The sequence below is a fragment of the Syzygium oleosum genome, unplaced genomic scaffold, assembly GCF_021117445.2.
Source record: "Syzygium oleosum isolate NSW1041296 unplaced genomic scaffold, Sole_v2.1 Sole_v2.02, whole genome shotgun sequence".
Classification (NCBI taxonomy): domain Eukaryota; kingdom Viridiplantae; phylum Streptophyta; class Magnoliopsida; order Myrtales; family Myrtaceae; genus Syzygium; species Syzygium oleosum.
The window spans coordinates 74655-93661 of NW_026607486.1; the positions used below are offsets into that span (position 1 = coordinate 74655).

Below are 19007 nucleotides of genomic sequence, written 5' to 3' on the forward strand. Positions count from 1 at the left end.
CAACGCATATGTCATAATTCAGACTCTCGAACATATACAAATAACGTTTCTGCAATAAAATTAAGATTGAGTAATTTCAAAATCCAGTAAAAGGAAGAGAATTTGGAGGATAAAAGCTTTTAGAGATAAGAAACATCCGCAAAGAGAAAATCTGATCGTGAGATGAGTTGGAATTTGAAAAGAAAGGATTGTTATTATTCTCATCGATATGGACCCATTATATTCATATAAATAGAGGACAGGAAGGCCACAATTGAAAAGAAAAGAAGAGCACATAGAGAGAGACGCGATTCAAGAGGTCTTCACGAGAATTGCCCGGCCACTGTGCAGACTCGCGCCCACGAACATCTCTTCATCCAAGTCCTTCACATAATACTAAAAAGCTCAAGGAAGGAACACGTGGAGGGAGAGGAAAAGGGCAGCACGCCACTTTGAAATCTCCAACACATCCGCTGAAGGAAGAAGACCAAGTCGTTGTCTGGCATCCCGGTCTTCCTCCATCACGTCACTCGATCGCTCGACGTCACTCGCATCGCTACGACCAGCCTGAGGTCCATCGACGGCGAAGCTCCATTCCACTGACGTCATGGACGATGCCGACCCAGAGTTGCTGCACCGCAAACGGCGAGCACGTGAGTTGCACCACGACTGTAACGCCTCGGGTCCGCCACAGTACACATATTGTCCGCTTGAGTTGCATCACAACTGTAACGCCTCGGATCCGTCACTTTACACATATTATCTACTTTGTGCCCCACTGGGCTCTCTTGGTTATGTTCCTCTGGACTTCTCCCAGAAAATGCGTATGTACAGGTTAAGAACCCCAAACCTTATAAGTCACATCAGGACTCTCTTCTAAGTAATATAGGAAAAAAGAGGCTCCCCCTTCCCTGTGCACGTCAGAGGACCGATGCGCGGACGCACTGCCATCCTTCCTCCCCGTGCACCGCCGCCTAGGCCATCACACTCTCCACCCCTTACGGGCAAAGCACCCTCGTTGTGGGCCCACACGCAGTCGGGAGTTAGCTTTGATACCACCTATAACGACTCAAGTCCGCCACTGTACATATATATTGTCCGTTTTTGGCCCCACTGGGTCCTCACTGTTTTGTTCTTCTGGGTTTCGCCCAGAAAATACGTATGCACAAATAGAGAACCCCGAACCTTATAAGCTAATCTAGTACTGTCTTTAGGCGATGTGGGACAAGAGAGGCTCCTCCCTTCCCTGCGCACGTCTGAGGACTGAGGCACGAACACATTGCTATCCCTCCTCCCCGCGCATCGCCGTCTGGGCCGTCACAACGACGGTCCTTGGCATGCTTCCTAACTTGACAACTCGTGCTACTTCTTGGGCTGCAATGCTTAAACCACCGCCTCTGCCCTGACGTGAGATCGTGAGCTGCACCACGTTCAGCCGTCAACAACTTCGCCGTTCTGCTCCGGACCGCTCCTGCTCTCCACCAAGCCAAGACAACCGCGGGCCAATCTCCAGTTTTGGCCGCCGATTTTGCAGGTCATCAAGCCTTGATCGTTGTTCGCAGCCCCTATCGAGCTGGGTGTTTCGCAGAGTCCATTGCGAGCAACACTGCCTTGCACCACCCTCACCGCTGTGCGAACCACACCGCCTTGAGCTACCGTGAGCCATTCCCCCAATGTAAGCAATTCATTAGCTAAATTAATGGGTAGTTATCTAATTGAGTCATCAAGTGTTATGCATACCTCCAAGATTTTTCAGCTACCCTTGGCAAGCTTTTCTAATTCGGCAACGTGCACTTGGTCAAGAGTCCGACCTCATGGGCATGACGGAAAATCAATAGGATCCACCGGTTTTATTAGTTACCAAATTTGAATAGATTGTGATGTTTTTCAAATAATTTTTTAGGGTGGTGTTTTTTCCACTATTCCTTTGGCTTATACATTTCAATTTTTTTTTGTTTTGACCATAATATCCCTTGTGTGACCCACCACTTCTATTACAACTCTACAAAAGTGATCTTTTTTTGTTTGGTCAACTCTTTTTATTACAAACCAAAAAAAAAATCTTTTTATTTTGTTTTTTTGTTTCCTTACGGATCCCACTTTTCTTCTTTTTCTTTTTTTTCACGCTTTTAATTGCACCACGTCTCTATGTTTTCTCTCTTGTAAGCCATTTTCTTCTTTTTACGCCTCCCTACTTCTCCTCAAGTAATATGGCATTGAAACAAGGTTGGTTTGCATTCACATTAATAAAGATCGAATACACAAAGACAAGGTAAACATATATTGGCAACACTAATATCAGTAGACAGTTGCTGAGGATTTAAGTCAGTAGTCATAATAAGGTTTCAGAAAAGGCAATGAGCTCTTTTATTACATATTACACCATTGAATCAAATATGATGTCACATTCACATGTTTAATAAAGTTTTCCAGCTCTAAACTTGAAAGCTGGCGTACTTTCAACATTGTTATGTTGAAGCCATTTTCCACTTTACCCAATGATATTTGTGTCTAGCTCAATTTGTGACTCTTTGCAACGATGTAAAATTTTTCTTTTTGACCTTATGACGGCATCTTGTACATGAGTTGAGATAATCAATGCATTGTGTTTGTTCAGGACAGGAAGGCCAAAGTGTTGCGTGTGTAAATGCTTATGTTTTCTGAGTGCCATATATCATTGGACGAAAGCCATAAAATTGACTCGGAAAATTATTAGTCGACTGTCATTAGCAACCGTGTATTGGTGTTGGGGTTGCCAATGTATGTTTAGGTTGTCTTTGTAAAATCGGTCTTTATTAGTGCGAATGCAAGCCAACCTTGTATCAACGCCCTACAATTCAAGGAGTAGGGAGGCGTAAAAAGAAGAGAATTTCTTGCAAGAGAGAAAACATAGAGACTTTTGTAAGAGCCGAGAACTGAGATATCAAAGGCACGGAAATAAAGAAGAAGAAGGAAAGTGGAACTCGCAAGGTAAAAAAAAAAGAATCAATATAAAAAGAGTTTTTTTAACCAACAAAAATGGTGGGCCATACAAGGGATAGTTTGGTCAAAACACAAAACAAATGAGTATTTAAGCCAAATGAGGGGTGGAAAAAGCGCGGCCCATTTTTTATGGCCATAGAATTACCCAATTAGTTGTTGTGAATATTATCTTTGAGTTATTGGTGATAACATTTTTCCCGAAAATTTGAAAATACCATAGAGATTTAAAGTGGTAGTTATGATAGAATTAGATTTTAAATCTTTGCTAATAAGATAGAATAGCTCTGGATAGGAAATTCAAACTTTCCTAATAAATAAAATAGGATAATTTTAGTTAGAGTTTGCATTTTAGGATATTACCCATAATGAAGATAAGATTTTGATCTAAATTGGGATTAAGATATGTTAACTCCTAGTTTGAATTTAAAAATATCCAACTATAGATAATTAATCCTCATCAATTTTTAATTTCAAGTTTTAGTGAAAAAATACCAAAAATATGTTCTTAAGATAGGTTATGATTACATGTTTAACTTTGACATTTTAATTTAGAAATTTTTAATTAAAAATGAAAAATACCAAAAAATACCTCTCGCGTGCCATTTAGTTAATTTCATGTCTTAAGTTAACTTAATTATTTCGCATACTATGTTTGAATAGATCATGTAGACTATAGTTTAGAATTGGGTTCGCATATCATGCACTACATAAAGCCTAGTTTTAATAAAAAAAAAATTAAGAAAACCAAATAAGAGATTTGTTTAGAAACCATGGCTAAGATAGTCTTTATTTCATCAATTTCTATCTAGGTATTTAAATTATTGTTTTGGTGCAATCTATTTAAATGCTTTGGTTTATTGAGTATTTATTTAATGTCTGTGCACTCGCATGAATACCTCACATGTTATAATATAGGTCCTAAAATGAATTCAAGCTGTCTGATAAATATTTTTCTGAGATAAAAGAGAAATGTATTGAAAGGGCGTTAGTCAATCCATGATCTCTAGTTCATAGAAATAAAGTAAATCTCTTAATATTTTACTTGAGTTTCTAAACGATCCATCAAAAAATAGATTAGTGACGACTCCTAATTGTAATGCAACTTATACCATAAGTCGCGAATTGGTATGAACTTGGCAGAACTCGAGTTAAGTCTAGTTTTGATAATCCATTAGCCGAACCCCTAAGTGGTGCACCATTCGGTAGGTCGTTATACCTCTGCGACTCCGCTGGAACTTGAAAAAATTCATATTGGACTTAGGCCAATTTTCTCTTTTTGAAAAAAATATTTTTGCTTGGCTACGAGGATTCTAGATACATCGATGTTAACTGTTCTTGCCTATGACAGTTATAAGGGCAGAGCGATTGTTAACATTTGTCTTGCAGGGAGATGTTGGGGTTAAATGTTTTAATTTCGATATTGAAGCACTATTTGCATATGAACTGTTGTGCATGGCAATGCATTTCCACGACACTCTAGCGCACACAGATTGCCGCCACACCCAGGTCGCATAAGATTACCTAGGATGGTATTGAGATGGATACCACTCCACAAGTCGGCTTTTCGACCAATCTGGAGTCATGACGACTCAACTTAGTCCGCATGCCCGCGACTTGTCTGATCATCCTTGTGACTCTACTTTGTTAAGCCTTCTAGAATAAAAATCGAGCCATGTAACATGAATATGTCTATTAGATTACCATCAGGGTCATTGGTGAAGTAAGTCTTCTAACCTCCATCTTGCAATTTACTTACTTTAGTGCATATCTCTGGTCGGTCCATACAATCAGGTTAGCAATGGACTCAATGTCATTCCACTATGAAGGTAATAACCACAGTATTTTTCAAAAAAGAGGAAAAATAAAGAACTGAGATTTTTTGTAAATTTAATTCCAATTTATGTTTTCGTTTCCCCGAACATATCATGAGTCTTGCTTTCCTAAGTAATTTTTTTATATGCCCTTGTTTTTCCAATGAACTCGTTATTAGTTCATTTCAAAGAAAATCGGAAAAATGGACTGGGAAGTGAAAAAAAATGGAAAATTGAAAAGGAACAACTAGACTGGTCATTTTTTAGGTCGTGTGTACTTATTATGTTCCATTTTTCGAACTAGGTAATTATGGTCCTGTACATAACAAAGTAGGAAGAAAATTGCCATCATTTGCAACATTTGAAGACTACTTTGACATAATCCTGTTATTCCTCGACAAAAAACTTAAAATCAAGTACTTAACATTTAGAAAAGGCAAAAATTGCTCCACTCACATGTGATCGCCTAGGAACACCACCACATACTACCACCACGTAATTCTCCAAAATCGCACTCTATCTGTTAGATATATTTAAATTATTTATGATATCTCATATTGTGGATATCTTTTCGATAGATTTTAATTGATATTTTAAATATCTTTTTGATTATTTGTAATATTTTATTACGGTAGATACTCATTCTATAAAATTTATAAATAGACTTATATACTTTTTATTATTATATATAGAAATATACAGAATTCTCCATTCACTTTTCCGGATCATTCTCAACTATGTCCTCGCACGAGCAAGCCGTAGTCTCTCTCCTCTCCAACGTCGCCCTCTCAATCGACGGCGCCGCCGTCCTCGGCCTGACCCTTGCTTACGCCGTCGTCCGCACGATCGTCAAGTTCACCTCCAGCTCCTCCGCTCTCCGCAAGCTCCAGGACGCCCCGTCGGTCCTAGCTTCCGACCTCCGGTCCGTGCTCGATGTCGAAGGCGGTCCCGATTCGTCGAGCCGGTCGGAAAGAGAGGTGCTCGTGATCGTGCGCGGCTCCGTGATGACGAAATGGGCTGCCGAAGGAGAGAAGTATGGCGGCTTTAGGCAGAATGTCTTGTTCTCGCATATCTGCGGCTATAGGGCGGCGGTGATCATACAGAGGACTCAAACTGTAAGTGTGTGTACACGCACTGTTATGGATTATTTTACTCGATTATTTAACATAATGGAAAGTGATCTTTGTCTGACGATTCGGGGTAGCATTAAAACATGAAGATGTGTACAAGAGGTGAATGTAGTTCGGATGTTCTATCTTTGTGTTCTGCATCAGTGTATGCGAGTCGTGTCTTGTACTGCCAACTCCAGTCTTCTCTTTCAATGCCACTAGACTGCGAAAGGGAAGCAAATTGAGTCCTTGTGAATTGGGTGTGATTAGTTTTGCAAATGTCATAGTCCTGCTGCTTCGTGGGGTCTCAATATAAGTGGATGTTGAGACGATGGAGGATTTCATGAATTGTTGGGAGGCTGAATCATTGACTTAGCTACATCATCTGGTATAAGTGCATTTGCTTGTATAGTTGTGTTACTGCAATTCTTCATTTGTGCTGTGAAGTAAACCTGACAATTTGGAAGTCGAGAGTTTTCAAACTTATAGCAAATAGTCTTGGCTTAACAGAGTAAGTTCTTGGAGGAGGATACATGCACCACTTTCATTCTCTTTTGAGATATATTTGTTTGGGGAACTACAATGGGTTGGAGATGGATGCACTGGTGTCATTGGGCCTTAGGAAGGATATGCCAGTCCGGTTTGGGAAGACACCACCAGAAAGTTGATTTGGTATGCATACCTAGAGAAAAAGCTAGAAGCATGGGGAAGATCAATATTTAGGAAGTATAGAGGAAAATATAGGATTCGGGGTCTCCCTGCTGTTCGGTGTCCTCTCATATTTGAGGGGCTTTTGCATGCACCGGGTGCCTATACCCTTCTCTCCCCTAATTGTGAGTTTATAGTTGAGTGCGTCCACATATCCTGTCACCTGCTTTGGGGGATCTTACTCGAACTATACGATAAGTTCTTTTTTTTATTTTTTTTCTTTCTTTGTAGAACTATAATATCAATGAAAGGACAGGTCTTAGTCATGTGGAATCCACTAATGGAGCAATTATAACTGCAGTTCATGCATTAAAATGCCGTAATTACTCGTGCCAATTATGGTTTTTCTGCAACGGATCTGATAAGCTTGATCTTCTATTTTCCATTATGAAGTGCATATACAATGAGTGGAAGAGATTTTTTGGATGGACTTCGGATCTACTTGCTATCTTGTCAAGATCCGTGCGAGAACGAAAATCCTCATCACTAAGAACGGTAAGTAGAATTTTTCCAGAGGTTGGTTCTTATATTGAAGCTATATTTTTTATGGAAAACTGCTGTTAAAGCTAACATTACTTGTTCTTTGAGTGGGTTTACTTTTCACAATGTTTGTCTTCAGCTAGGAACCATGGACCTCCTTCTGGTTTAAGGGGTATTATCACATTTTTATTTTTGACCTTGACACTGGAAATGTCTGGGAGACTATACGTACAACTGTGATTGTAGACATGTTAAAATTGGTGTTGCCATGGGACATCATATGGTGTTCATGTCCTGAACAACGGGATATCCCAAATGAAAAGGCAGGGAGATTTCTATTCTTTAGAAGCAGGTAAAAGTTGATGTGTTTAATCATGGTAGAAGGGAGGTTACTGCTTTTCTTAAATACATGTGCAGTTGGTGAAGCTAAAGATATTGAGAGATATAAGGCAACTTGACAAGGCTTAGCTTTTCAGTCTTGAGCATTTAGTCATTGCTTCTGTTCTTGCATTGTGCTGGAGATTTGAGATTTCAGAAGCCAGAGGTTCCTCTTTTTTTGGCCAACAGAACTGAAGATTCCTCAAGAAAAGTTTGCATAAATCATCTTATTGAGATTGTCTTTATATATATATTAATTTCTGTAACACCTTTTCCTGTTGTTGATGCTCTTAACTATGTACGATGAAAAACTTGGCTTGGATGTTTTAGAACAGAGCAGTCAATTATTGGCTTACTGCTTTAGTTGTCGGACTTGCTTACATCTGTTAGTATGACTGCAGGTTCCTTTTGTACTACTTAATGGCAGTCCATTGCCAGTAGGGAATTATGTTGTTGTGAACATGGATGGTTCAAAGCATCATCTACCTCTTAACACAGTATATCAACAACTGCAGCCGATTAATGCTTCTCCTTGCACATTCCTTCAGGCACTTTTTGGTCATGAATACCCTGTAAGTTCGCAACGTATAATGACATTCACTTCTTGATGCAGATGGGTAACTGCGATGTTTCTTGCACCTTGAAGATCTTCAGGATAATCTAGACCTTGCCGTTCCTTCAATCGTGTACTTTTGATGCATTCACTTTGATACAAGTATCTGACCCAATGCTCTTCTCCCTCTGTTTTTGAAGGTTGGACTTCTTGATGAGGAGAAAATTCTTCCAATAGCAAAGTGTGTCACTGCTGTCGGCCATTGCTTTTTGAAAAATGGCATTCCGGAGATCAAGTCATGCAATGATCTTCCATATTTCCTGTGAGTGTTCCTCTCATGGTGATGGATGGACATTGGATTGGTCTTGATGCTTGCTTGAGGATATTCTTTTCTCATTTGTGGACTTATTACCCATGTGCACTTTTTTCTTTTATTGTAAATCGACCCATGTGTACTAATTTATTCACTCTAATTTGGGTCAAGGTTTCTAGAAGGATTTGAATATGTAGTGAATTTCCTGTTGGGAAGTCTGTCTGGTTGCATTTTGCGTAACATGGAGAGTTCAATAGTTGTGTGATTTCATGGATTTTTGGGTGATCTGCACAACCACCTATTATTCTAGTATTTCTTCCCTTACCTATCAAAAGAATTTGTGGCGCCTCTCCCTGTGATGCTTGTCATTTGTTTGAGTATGAAATGTTGTGCAACGAACAGTCCACTTCACATGACTCAAGTTGTTGAGAATTGACCATTTCATGTTTCCCTCTAGGGTAGTCGACATAATTATGCTTTAAAGTCTATTACTTAGATTTTGCGCTGGCAGCCCTTCCTTGACAGTGTCATTTACTATTGAATGGACTGTGCTTTGACATGTTTCAGTACCGAGATGACAAAAGATCAGATGGTGATGGTTCTTGCCTTCCGGACAAAGATACTCTTCTGGAGTAGTATTTTTCTTGGATCGGCATCAATTGGTATCCTTGGATTTGCTTTTGTGAGGTTGGTTGCTATCGATCAAGTAATTTGTAATCCTTATTCTATATCCTGTTGACTTCAATACGTGATAATCTTTGACTTCACTGGACTTATGCTGAATATTCTTTCCTCAGAAATTGGTACAGATGGAAAGAGTGGAGGCAGCGTAGACAGCATGAGCAGCTGCAGCAGAGCTGTGCTGCAGTCGACGAGCCCAACACTCCCATTGCAGAGGATGAATCGGGAGATGTACCAGATGGACAGTTATGTGTAATTTGTTTAGTGAGGAGGAGGAGATCCGCTTTTGTTCCATGCGGTCATCTCGTGTGTTGTCATCGATGTGCATTATCTGTGGAACGGGAGGTTTCACCAAAATGCACTGTTTGTAGGCAGACGATCTCCAATTCAGTCCGGATCTATGATTCTTGAGTATATTATTGATTCTGTTTCTGTTAGTCAAAGTGTGGGAAGACGTAATTGTTAGCTTTTCTTCCTTGAAATATTCTTAGAAAAAGAGCATGTCTATCCTTTAATAGAGAGACCATAGTGAACTGGTGATTATTTCTTGTGTAAACAAGTAACGATGCTCCGTACGTATATCCTACCGTGAGTATAGTGTTATTCTGTAAATTGAGTCTTGTTAATTATTTGGACATTTACTAGAAGGCAAATCAGGAGGATGCAATTCATGCTTCTGATTGGACATGAATACTGATGGCAAGCGTGCATGATGTTGATCTCTTCCTCATCGCATGGAGAAGGTTGCACTTAGCGCCTTCTTTCTTCTTGTTTTCCAGCGCCTTCATTTTCTTTTTCAAGGGGAAAAAACATTAGACAGGCGAATTGCTTTTTCTTTTTCTGCCTGTGAAAACTGACGAGCAAAATCCATCAAGTAACTTGCGGGGCATTTTTTTCCAATTTTAGTTATTATCTCGTCTTTTGCCTCAACGGACTGGTTTAGTTCTCAACATTGCTAAAAGAATATGATGATACGTTCAAACAAGCAATGTAAAGAAAGAATATTTGTTAATTCAACTTTGGCGAAAGCATAATCAGCATCAGTAACAACTCAAAAGCATTACCGAGAGCTTTGTGACTGGCAAACTCTTGTGGCAAACTAGCTTTTGATGTTGCTAAGCCCCTTATGCGAAAGTTTTCAGCTAACTTCCTTGGCTCTGGCATGGATAAACTCGGACTCTCGCTGTCAAGTATGAACAAATGGCTGAAAATGTCACTCTCACTCACAAGAAGACTAATCAGCATGCACGGAAGGTGGCGTATCGCAGTTATCAGATTAAGAATAAGCTTTTACCATTTTGATCACAGGTAATGTTCCCAATGAATATTCAATCCAAATCAAGATGATGTACAACAGTACCATAATCTAGCAGAAGAATCTTGATTCGTCTCCCTCATTCATTTTCAGTAACCAGATCACGCAAATCGCCATCAAGACCTCCTCAAAGAGGAGGAGAGCGCCGCATGATGGTTCTCCTAAGCCTTTTTCGACAAATCATCTTTTTTTGGCTCTCACCGCGAGCACACGGTAGGAGCCTGGCTCAGCTTTCTTCTCTGGCCGACTTACCTGCTAGCCGACTCTTAAGGCTAACTCTTGTGGCAACAAGGAGAAAGCACAAGAAATCCCAGTTATCATCCGATGAGCCATCTCCAGGCATTTTGGGCCCTCTTCCTTCTCTTCTACCTCGGTGTTACCGACAATGTCACGGCTTACTCCTTGGAAGACGATGACCTATGGCTGAGCTTACCAGCTTGGGATTGCTGGTTACGTGCTCTAATTGTCCTAAAAAGCCAATTCTTGCGTCTGTTCGATTCTAGTGTTCATAGCAGGACTTGTTAAGTATGGGGAAAGGTCTTGGGATCTCAAATCCTCAAACTCAAGAAAATTTATGAACGCCTCACTCTCGCTCTTTGATCCATCCTGCCATCACAATGAATTCATCCAAGGAGAGACCCCAGGACAAATTAAACGAGATGCTTATTTCAGTTCTGAGGCAAGCAACATCCGAGAAGCTTATTACTTGTTTATGTTCGCATACTTTTCAGCTGATGTGATCGTGAACTTCTTGCAAATGCAAGATGGGTTCTCAATCATCAGAAAAATGTTGGGGGCAGCCGCCTTTAAGCCAGTTGAAACTGAGTTAGGCTTCTCGTACGATGTCTACAAAACAAAAGCAACTTCAGTTCACTCAAGTAAAGGTTTCTTTCTCCATTTCGTTAGTTTCCTGTTCTCTCTCTGATTTAGTTTCTTTGAAAATCCTTGCCGACAAGCGCAGCTACTCGGTTGATAGAGGCATAACTCTGTTACTTCTAGTTGGGGCTATTGTTTTGGAGATCTATGGCGCATTATTACTGACTTTTTCTGATTGGACATTGTCCCAGTTGGCTGATCGATACCATCCACAACCTACTATGATTACTCCAGCCATTCTTTTTGTCTTAGACCAGCATTTCTCAACGGTACTATTTTAAGAGATGGTCAGGATCAATGTCACAGCTAGATCTAGTAAGTCTGTATCTAAAGGCAGATGCAGGCAAGTCTCAAGGAAATGATTTCTTTATCCTAGCTGCATTGTTGAGAGAGAAGCAGTCAATGGCCGACTCATGCGGAGGTGAACAATAGAGTGCAAGAACTAATCATTGTCCAGCTCTTGGACAAACACTGAGACTGGTATCGAGTGGAATACAACATTTTTAGGCAAATTAGTGATGGCCATGGTGATTACACACTCCGGTCTAAAACTCCAAGCCTAGGGCTTGGAGCAAATGAGATAATTAATATGGCGGAAGCATTCTCAGTGGCATGCAGCAACAGATTTATGCTATCACAACGATCTTGACCACAACAACAATCAAGAAGCTGGAAACCCTAGATCGCATTGCCAAAATTAGCAAATTTCTCTCTGATTAGATGCTCCACCTTCTTAACATGTACCCAACTATGCTCCCAAAAGGTAGTGTGGAGAAGAGGTATCTAGTATCCACGTGACAAATTTCCCATGCCTCGAAGGATAACCTAGCTTGCAGGGAATTGCGTCAACTTTCAAGCTCCTCATGGAAGGCTCGTGCAATCATTAGTCTCCCTTGCATCTAAGTTTGTCAAGTCATTACAATTACGTGTATTAGAGGGGAAATGAAGCAGGGAAGAAATATGGGAGTTCATACGTTGTGTTTGGGTGTAGATGTTGGGTTATGTTGCGAGCTGGAATGAGTGGAAGCAGCATGCAGAGCAGCTTGCACGAGGACTAGGACTGGAATTGGCAGCCTACATTTCGTGCCTTATAATGCATCTTAATTTGTATGAGCAATTTGAGATTCTGCGTAAATACCCAGGAGAGCCTAAGAAGTCCTTTCTCACCAAGATATGCCCTACTCTTTCTGGCGGGCCTAAGTAGAGACCTGGTCACCATGGAAGTGAAAATGGTCTGTGCACCTGTGGCTGGCAGATCTCTACCTTTTTGCACAATCTTTTCCCTCTTTTTTTTGCCATACGCTACAATGACTGTTTTCTCTGTTCAGCTACCAGAAATATAGCAGTTCAATAGAATTGACTGCTTTGAACTGCTAGTTTTTGCTTCGTGGAATCACCATAGGATCAGAACATTTTGAAACGACTTAAAATGGATCAAAACCTCAGCTGAATTGGGCCACTAGTCGAGCTGGTTCTGTTCCTTTGTGCACACAATTGACGAGGTACAGCATCAACAAACTTTTTTTCAGGAAAAACATAGCTAAAACAATGTTTCGATTGCATTATTAAAATGTAGAAATGGCTTCCACATTAGCAACAACAAGAAAACACACCCACAACAACAAATGTCATTACACTAGAAAACAATCTGTAGCTGAGCTTGGCTTTGTTTAGCCAGTTCCACCAAGCACAGCCTTGAGCTTCTTCACTTGGGCATCATCCAGGAAAGTGTTCTTCTCCACCAACAGAGATGGCAAGTTATCACCAAACAATGCGAAATCGAGGATTTGGAGGCCAGGATTTGTAGTGCTGAAGCTGACCATGGCGCTGGACGTGGACCTGCCTGCATTGACTTGGAAATGAAGCAATCCCCGTGCGAAAATCATAGTGTCTCCTTTCTTCAGGGTCTTTACATAAACATCATTGGCTGAAGAAATGAACCCTGCCAATATTTTCCTGTGAACCACAAACAAGAGCTCCGATGTGCCTGGGTGGGTGTGCAGGGGACGACACCGGACGGTGCCAGGTCCAATCAGGCTGCTGAGATGCCGAGCCCATTGAGGCGCAGGGACTGGCCATCGAATGCAGGGGTCCCAGCTGCTTTGATGATGTTGGTGGTGTTACCCACTATTCCTAGTCCTGTATCAACCAAATATATATCTACCAAATATAGGGTAATCAATTTTAGAAGATTTAGAATCTTATCTTTAGAAATTAGAAAGTTTTTGTATTTTATTTATTTCTTTCTTGCTAGTAAATCTTCTAGAATGTACTCTTGGGTATTTATATACCCCAACTAAGCTTAATGGAAATATACAACGATTTCTGTTTCAACATGGTATCAGAGCCATCTAGGGCTAACGCCTCTTTTCAACCCTAGCTTTCTTCTTCTTCCTCATCATCTTCTTCTTCTTTTTTCTTTGGTGGTCAATATGGCCCTAGAGAATCCCCCCACCACCACCACCATAACTGCTATTACAAACCCATCTTCTACACTTCCTCCATTCGGATCTGCTCATCACTTTCTTTCCCTACGTCTCACAGCATCCAATTACTTGCTATGGAAAGCACAGGTTATCCCATTTCTCAAGGGACAAAACCTCAATGGCCATGTCGATGGAACCAAACCGTGCCCCTCTAATGCGGCTGAAGCAGCTCTCTGTCAACAACAGGACGCTTCCATCATGAGTCTTCTAATTGCGTCCCTCTCAGAATCAGTTTTACCTCTCATTATTGATAAATCAACTAGTAAAGCCATTTGGGAAGCTCTCAATGCCTCTTTTGGCTCAGCTTCCGCTACGCGTATGCTCTCTCTTCATCTTAGTCTCCAACGTCTACAACAAAAACAGAACGAATCAGTTATTGATTTCCTCCAGCGTGCTAAATCCATTGCCAATGAGATGGGTGCTGCAGGCAAGCCTCTTGAACCGGAGGATTTCAATGTCCACATCTTCCGTGGTCTCCGATTTGATCTCCAAGACATTGTTCCTACATTACTTGGCCGTTCTGAACCAATCTCGTTTACGGATCTTCAAGGTCTTCTCCTTAGTCACGAGAGTATTAAGGCTTTCGAAAAGTTGCAGATCTCCGAGCCTTCCTCTCTGGCTAACTCTGCTACAGCCAACTCTGCTCAACGAAATGCCATCAACCATCCTAGTTTCTCTTTCTCTAGCCGTGGTCAGTCCAGAGGTCGTGGGGGTCGTGGTGGTCGCTTTGGCCGTGGTCGTGGTGCCCGTAGTGCTCAACAAGGTCAATTATGGTGTTCCATCTGTCAACGTACAAATCACACTGCTGCTACATGCTACTATCGCCCTCCAGGTATGCCTTATTACCCGCTCCCGACACATACCCCTTCGAATACTTCATCTTATCGACCCTCTTACTCTCCCAATGCCAACCTGAGCCATGCCCTTCCCCCTCTTTTACCTACACCTACCAACACTGTACCTTGGTACCCTGACACTGGTGCCTCCCATCATGTCACACTTGACATACAATCCATGTCTTCCTACGAAGCCTATAATGGATCGGATCAACTACACGTGGGCAATGGTAAGGGTCTTAAAATCACTAATATTGGTTCTTCTTCTATTCCCTCTTCTATTTCAAATCTTTCTTTACGTTTAAATGATGTTCTTCATGTCCCTGATATTTCTAAACGTTTACTTTCGGTTCAAAAATTTGCGTCTGACAATAATGTCTTTTTTGAATTCTATCCTACCCACTTTCTTGTTAAGGATCTAGTGACCAAGGCGGTTCTTCTCTCCGGCCCGAGTAGTGGTGGTCTTTACACCATACCACAACAATATTCAATGCCTACTGCCAGTATTGCGGAACGGACTTCCATGGATGGCTGGCATCAACGTCTTGGCCATCCCCATGAGCGTCTCTTATGGTTTATGATCAAACAGAATAATTTGTCGTGTTAGTCAACACGATTGAGTCAGTTATCTACAACTTGTCAATTGGGCAAGGCTAGTCGTCAGTCCTTAAGATTGTCTCCAACTCGTAGTTTATTTCTGCTTGATTTAATTTATAGTGATGTTTGGGGTCCTTCTCATTTTGTTTCAACTGATGGTCATTGCTATTTCGTTATTTTTGTTGATGATTGCACCAAATTTATTTGGTTTTATCCTCTTAAAGTAAAGTCAGATGTTTACTCTATTTTTCAGACATTCCAAGCTCTTGTTGAACGTCAATTTTCACGAAAAATAAAAGCCGTTCAAACGGATTGGGGTGGGGAATTTCGTGCCCTTCCCTCCTTTTTCTCAAAAATTGGTATTACTCATCGCATCTCCGCCCCTCATACTCATGAACAGCAAGGGGCAGTCGAGCGTCGTCATAGGCATATAGTTGAAACCGGTTTAACATTATTAGCTCATGGCTCCGTCCCTCACCAATACTGGCACTACGCATTTAAAACGGTGGTCTACCTCATCAATCGGATGCCGTCCAAGGTCACTAATCACATCTCCCCCTTTCAAATGGTTTACAATCACCCTCCGAATTATTCCTTCTTAAAAATCTTTGGGTGTCGTTGTTTCCCTTATCTACGTCCGTATAACGCCCATAAGATGGATTTCCGCTCCATTCCTTGTATTTTCTTGGGATACAGTTCCTCTCACACAAGGTATCGCTGTCTTGACCCTGTCACTAATCATTTATACATTGCTCGACATGTTCGTTTCGATGAAACTTGTTTTCCCTTTGGAACTCCTTCCATTCTCGGTCCATCACCTAATTCATCACTTCCTACACCTATCCTGGTACCATGGGCTTCAACCCCTATTGGCGTTCCTCCACCTACCAATATAGTGAGAACACAGACTCCTCCACTAACTCCCACAATGTCATTTAATACCAATTTATTCATCTCCCCTACCTTAAGAACCAGACGCCTCCATGACATTTATCACTCTCCTTCCTCATCATCCTCTCCACCGCCGCCGCCGCCGCCGCCTCCACCTAGGCCAACACGCACCCACACCATGCAACTTCGCTCTCGTCCTCCTCAAATTAATACTGCCACCACCCCTGTCACCGAACCAACCTCATTCACCCAAGCCAACAAAATCCCTGAGTGGCGTGTAGCTATGACCGATGAATTTAATGCCTTGTTAAAAAATGGTACGTGGTCTTTGGTCCCTCGCACTTCCTCCATGAATCTCGTTGGGTGTAAGTGGGTTTACAGAGTTAAGCGCAAAGCGGATGGTAGTCTTGAGCGTTATAAAGCTCGCTTGGTCGCTAAGGGTTTTCATCAACAACATGGCTTGGATTATACAGAAACCTTCAATCCAGTTGTGAAAATTACCACTGTTCGCTCTATATTATCTCTAGCTATTTCTCAAGGGTGGCAAGTGCGACAATTGGATGTGCACAACGCTTTCTTACATGGGATTCTTTCTGAAGAGGTGTACATGGAACAACCCCCTGGGTTTCAAGACCCAACTCGTCGTGATTATGTTTGCAAGTTGCATCGTTCTTTATATGGTCTCAAGCAGGCTCCGAGAGCCTGATTTCAATGACTCTCACAGTTTTTGCTTCATTTGGGATTCTCAGCATCACAAACAGATCCCTCATTATTTATCTATCGAAGAGGCCCTGATGTCATTTTTTTTTTTATCTATGTTGATGATATTCTGGTTACAGGAAATGCATCTTCTACTATCAGTGCAATCTTAGAGACATTATCTGCAGAGTTTTCCATTAAGGATCTCGGCCCGCTCCACTTCTTCCTTGTGATAGAGGCTGTCCCTCACTCTAATGGGTTGCTTCTCTGTCAAGGACGTTATATTGATGATGTTCTTCACAGGGCTGGGATGTCTGAGTGCAAGCCTGTCCAAACTCCTATGGCCACGACTACAAAACCATCTGAGAAAGGGGGTCTTCTGATGTCTGATCCTACTTTGTATCGGTCTATAGTTGGTGCCTTGCAATATGTGACATTGACAAGACCAGATCTCTCCTTCGCTGTTAATAAAGTTTGTCAATTCATGCATGCACCTACTGAAGACCACTGGCAAATGGTGAAACGCATATTGCGCTATCTCAAACATACAAAGTCATTTGGTTTGCTTCTTTCCCGATCCAATGATAATCGCTTGCAAGCTTTTTTTGATGCAGATTGGGCTGGTAGCTCTGACGACAGGAAGTCAACTGGAGGGTATGCTATTTTTCTTGGTCCTAATTTGATCTCTTGGAGCTCCAGAAAACAACGAACCGTAGCGCGCTCTTCCACAGAGTCTGAGTATAAAGCTCTTGCCGATGCTGCAGCTGAACTCATTTGGCTTGAGTCACTCTTTCAAGAGCTTGGGTTCCCTTTTCAAGGTCCCCTCATCCTTTGGTGCGATAATATTGGTGCCACTTATTTGTCTACAAATCCAATTTTCCATGCTCGTACCAAACATGTTGAAATTGACTTTCACTTTGTTCATGATCGCGTTGCCAAACGACAACTCAGTGTGTAGTTTATCTCAACAGCTGACCAACTAGCTGATGCTCTCACCAAAGCTCTTCCCAAAGCACATTTTGCATTTTTACGAGACAAGTTGAAGATTTGCAGTCTCGATTCTTCAACTTGAGGGGGTGTATCAACCAAATATATATCTACCAAATATAGGGTAATCAATTTTAGAAGATTTGGAATCTTATCTTTAGAAATTAGAAAGTTTTTGTATTTTATTTATTTCTTTCTTGCTAGTAAATCTTCTAGAATGTACTCTTGGGTATTTATATACCCCAACTAAGCTTAATGGAAATATACAACGATTTCTGTTTCAACATCCTGAAAAAACGAAGTCATCGACGGTCACCTTTTTAGGGCTCTTGCAAGGGAAGCCCGCCAGGGTGTCTGGCCCTTTGAGGTTTGCAACACGGAAGTCCTGGACAGAGGCATGAGAAGAGGAGAGCAGGAGGGAAAAAAGGAAGAGAATGCGAAGCATGTTGGTTGGTCCATTTTCTTTGCCTTCAGGTCACAAGATATGGTACGCAGTCACTAAAAGTCGCATATGGTTTATATAGGAGTTGTGCACGAATAGGATCCAAGTTGAACTGAGAAGACCGGATCATGCAGGATATAGTGATTATTCTGCATTGCAAGAGAGCCACAAGTCTTTTGGGCTGTGAAGAGCCGAGGCATCTTCATTGAACCCAGAGAGAGAGAGAGAGAGAGAGAGAGAGAGAGAGAGAGAGAGAGAGAGAGAGAGAGAGAGAGAGAGAGATGCTCAAGGCTATACCATGTTGGAGAGGTTGGCGGTTTATTGAAGCTGCAGGATAAAAACAGGAAGGCTCTTTTAGTAGTTGGGGATTTCAGTGCATGGACGAGCCAATTGATCCTTGAAAGTCCCCTCCTATATCAAACAAGGAAAAAGCATAATAGTAAAGGCTGGTCATTTTGGTGGGTCTTAACTGGATATCTTTGCTGAAATGACACTCCATTTAGGACCTAATGCCTTCCCTCATCTAATGTTGATCATAGCATTAATGAAATTAAGTGAGACGTATACATGGAAAGTAGAAAACCATTTTGGCTAGAGATCGTGAGATTTTGTAAAATCATTGTCAATTATCCTAAAAATTTAAGTTATTAGATGTGGTTTGTATTTCATTCTAACAAAGATTAACAAAAGAAAGATGACATGTGTCTAGACCTGTTAAACGGATCGGTCGGGTCGGATTTGGATCGGATCATAAATGGTCCGATCCAAATTAACTTATCAACCCATTTATGACCAATTTATTTGTAATGTAAATATCTCGACCCATACCTGACCCGAGCCATATTGCTAAAACACTTATATATTTTACTCAATATGAGAAAACT

At 41.3% G+C, this 19007-nt stretch overlaps 1 protein-coding gene and 1 pseudogene across 1 annotated transcript; one reads left to right on the top strand and one right to left on the bottom strand.

Annotated features, from left to right (window-relative positions):
* The first annotated feature begins 5488 nt into the window (after positions 1–5488).
* LOC130136654 (E3 ubiquitin-protein ligase SPL2-like) lies at positions 5489–9431 on the top strand. Its single transcript, XM_056306753.1, has 6 exons — positions 5489–5887; positions 6983–7084; positions 7849–8019; positions 8201–8322; positions 8881–9000; positions 9111–9431. The coding sequence occupies exons 1-6, from the start codon at positions 5510–5512 to the stop codon at positions 9403–9405; spliced, it is 1188 nt and encodes a 395-aa protein (XP_056162728.1). The 5' UTR covers positions 5489–5509; the 3' UTR covers positions 9406–9431.
* Positions 9432–12770: 3339 nt separating this feature from the next.
* LOC115662864 (auxin-binding protein ABP19a-like) lies at positions 12771–18126 on the bottom strand (annotated as a pseudogene).
* Between the last annotated feature and the right edge of the window lie 881 nt (positions 18127–19007).

Bases quoted from the DNA above. Each gene is read 5' to 3' on its own strand.
- LOC130136654 (XM_056306753.1), top strand. From the start codon at position 5,510: ATGTCCTCGCACGAGCAAGCCGTAGTCTCTCTCCTCTCCAACGTCGCC. The intron at 7,085-7,848 runs GTAAGTAGAATT...GTATGACTGCAG, and splicing joins AATCCTCATCACTAAGAACG to GTTCCTTTTGTACTACTTAA. The intron at 8,020-8,200 runs GTAAGTTCGCAA...CTGTTTTTGAAG, and splicing joins TTTTTGGTCATGAATACCCT to GTTGGACTTCTTGATGAGGA.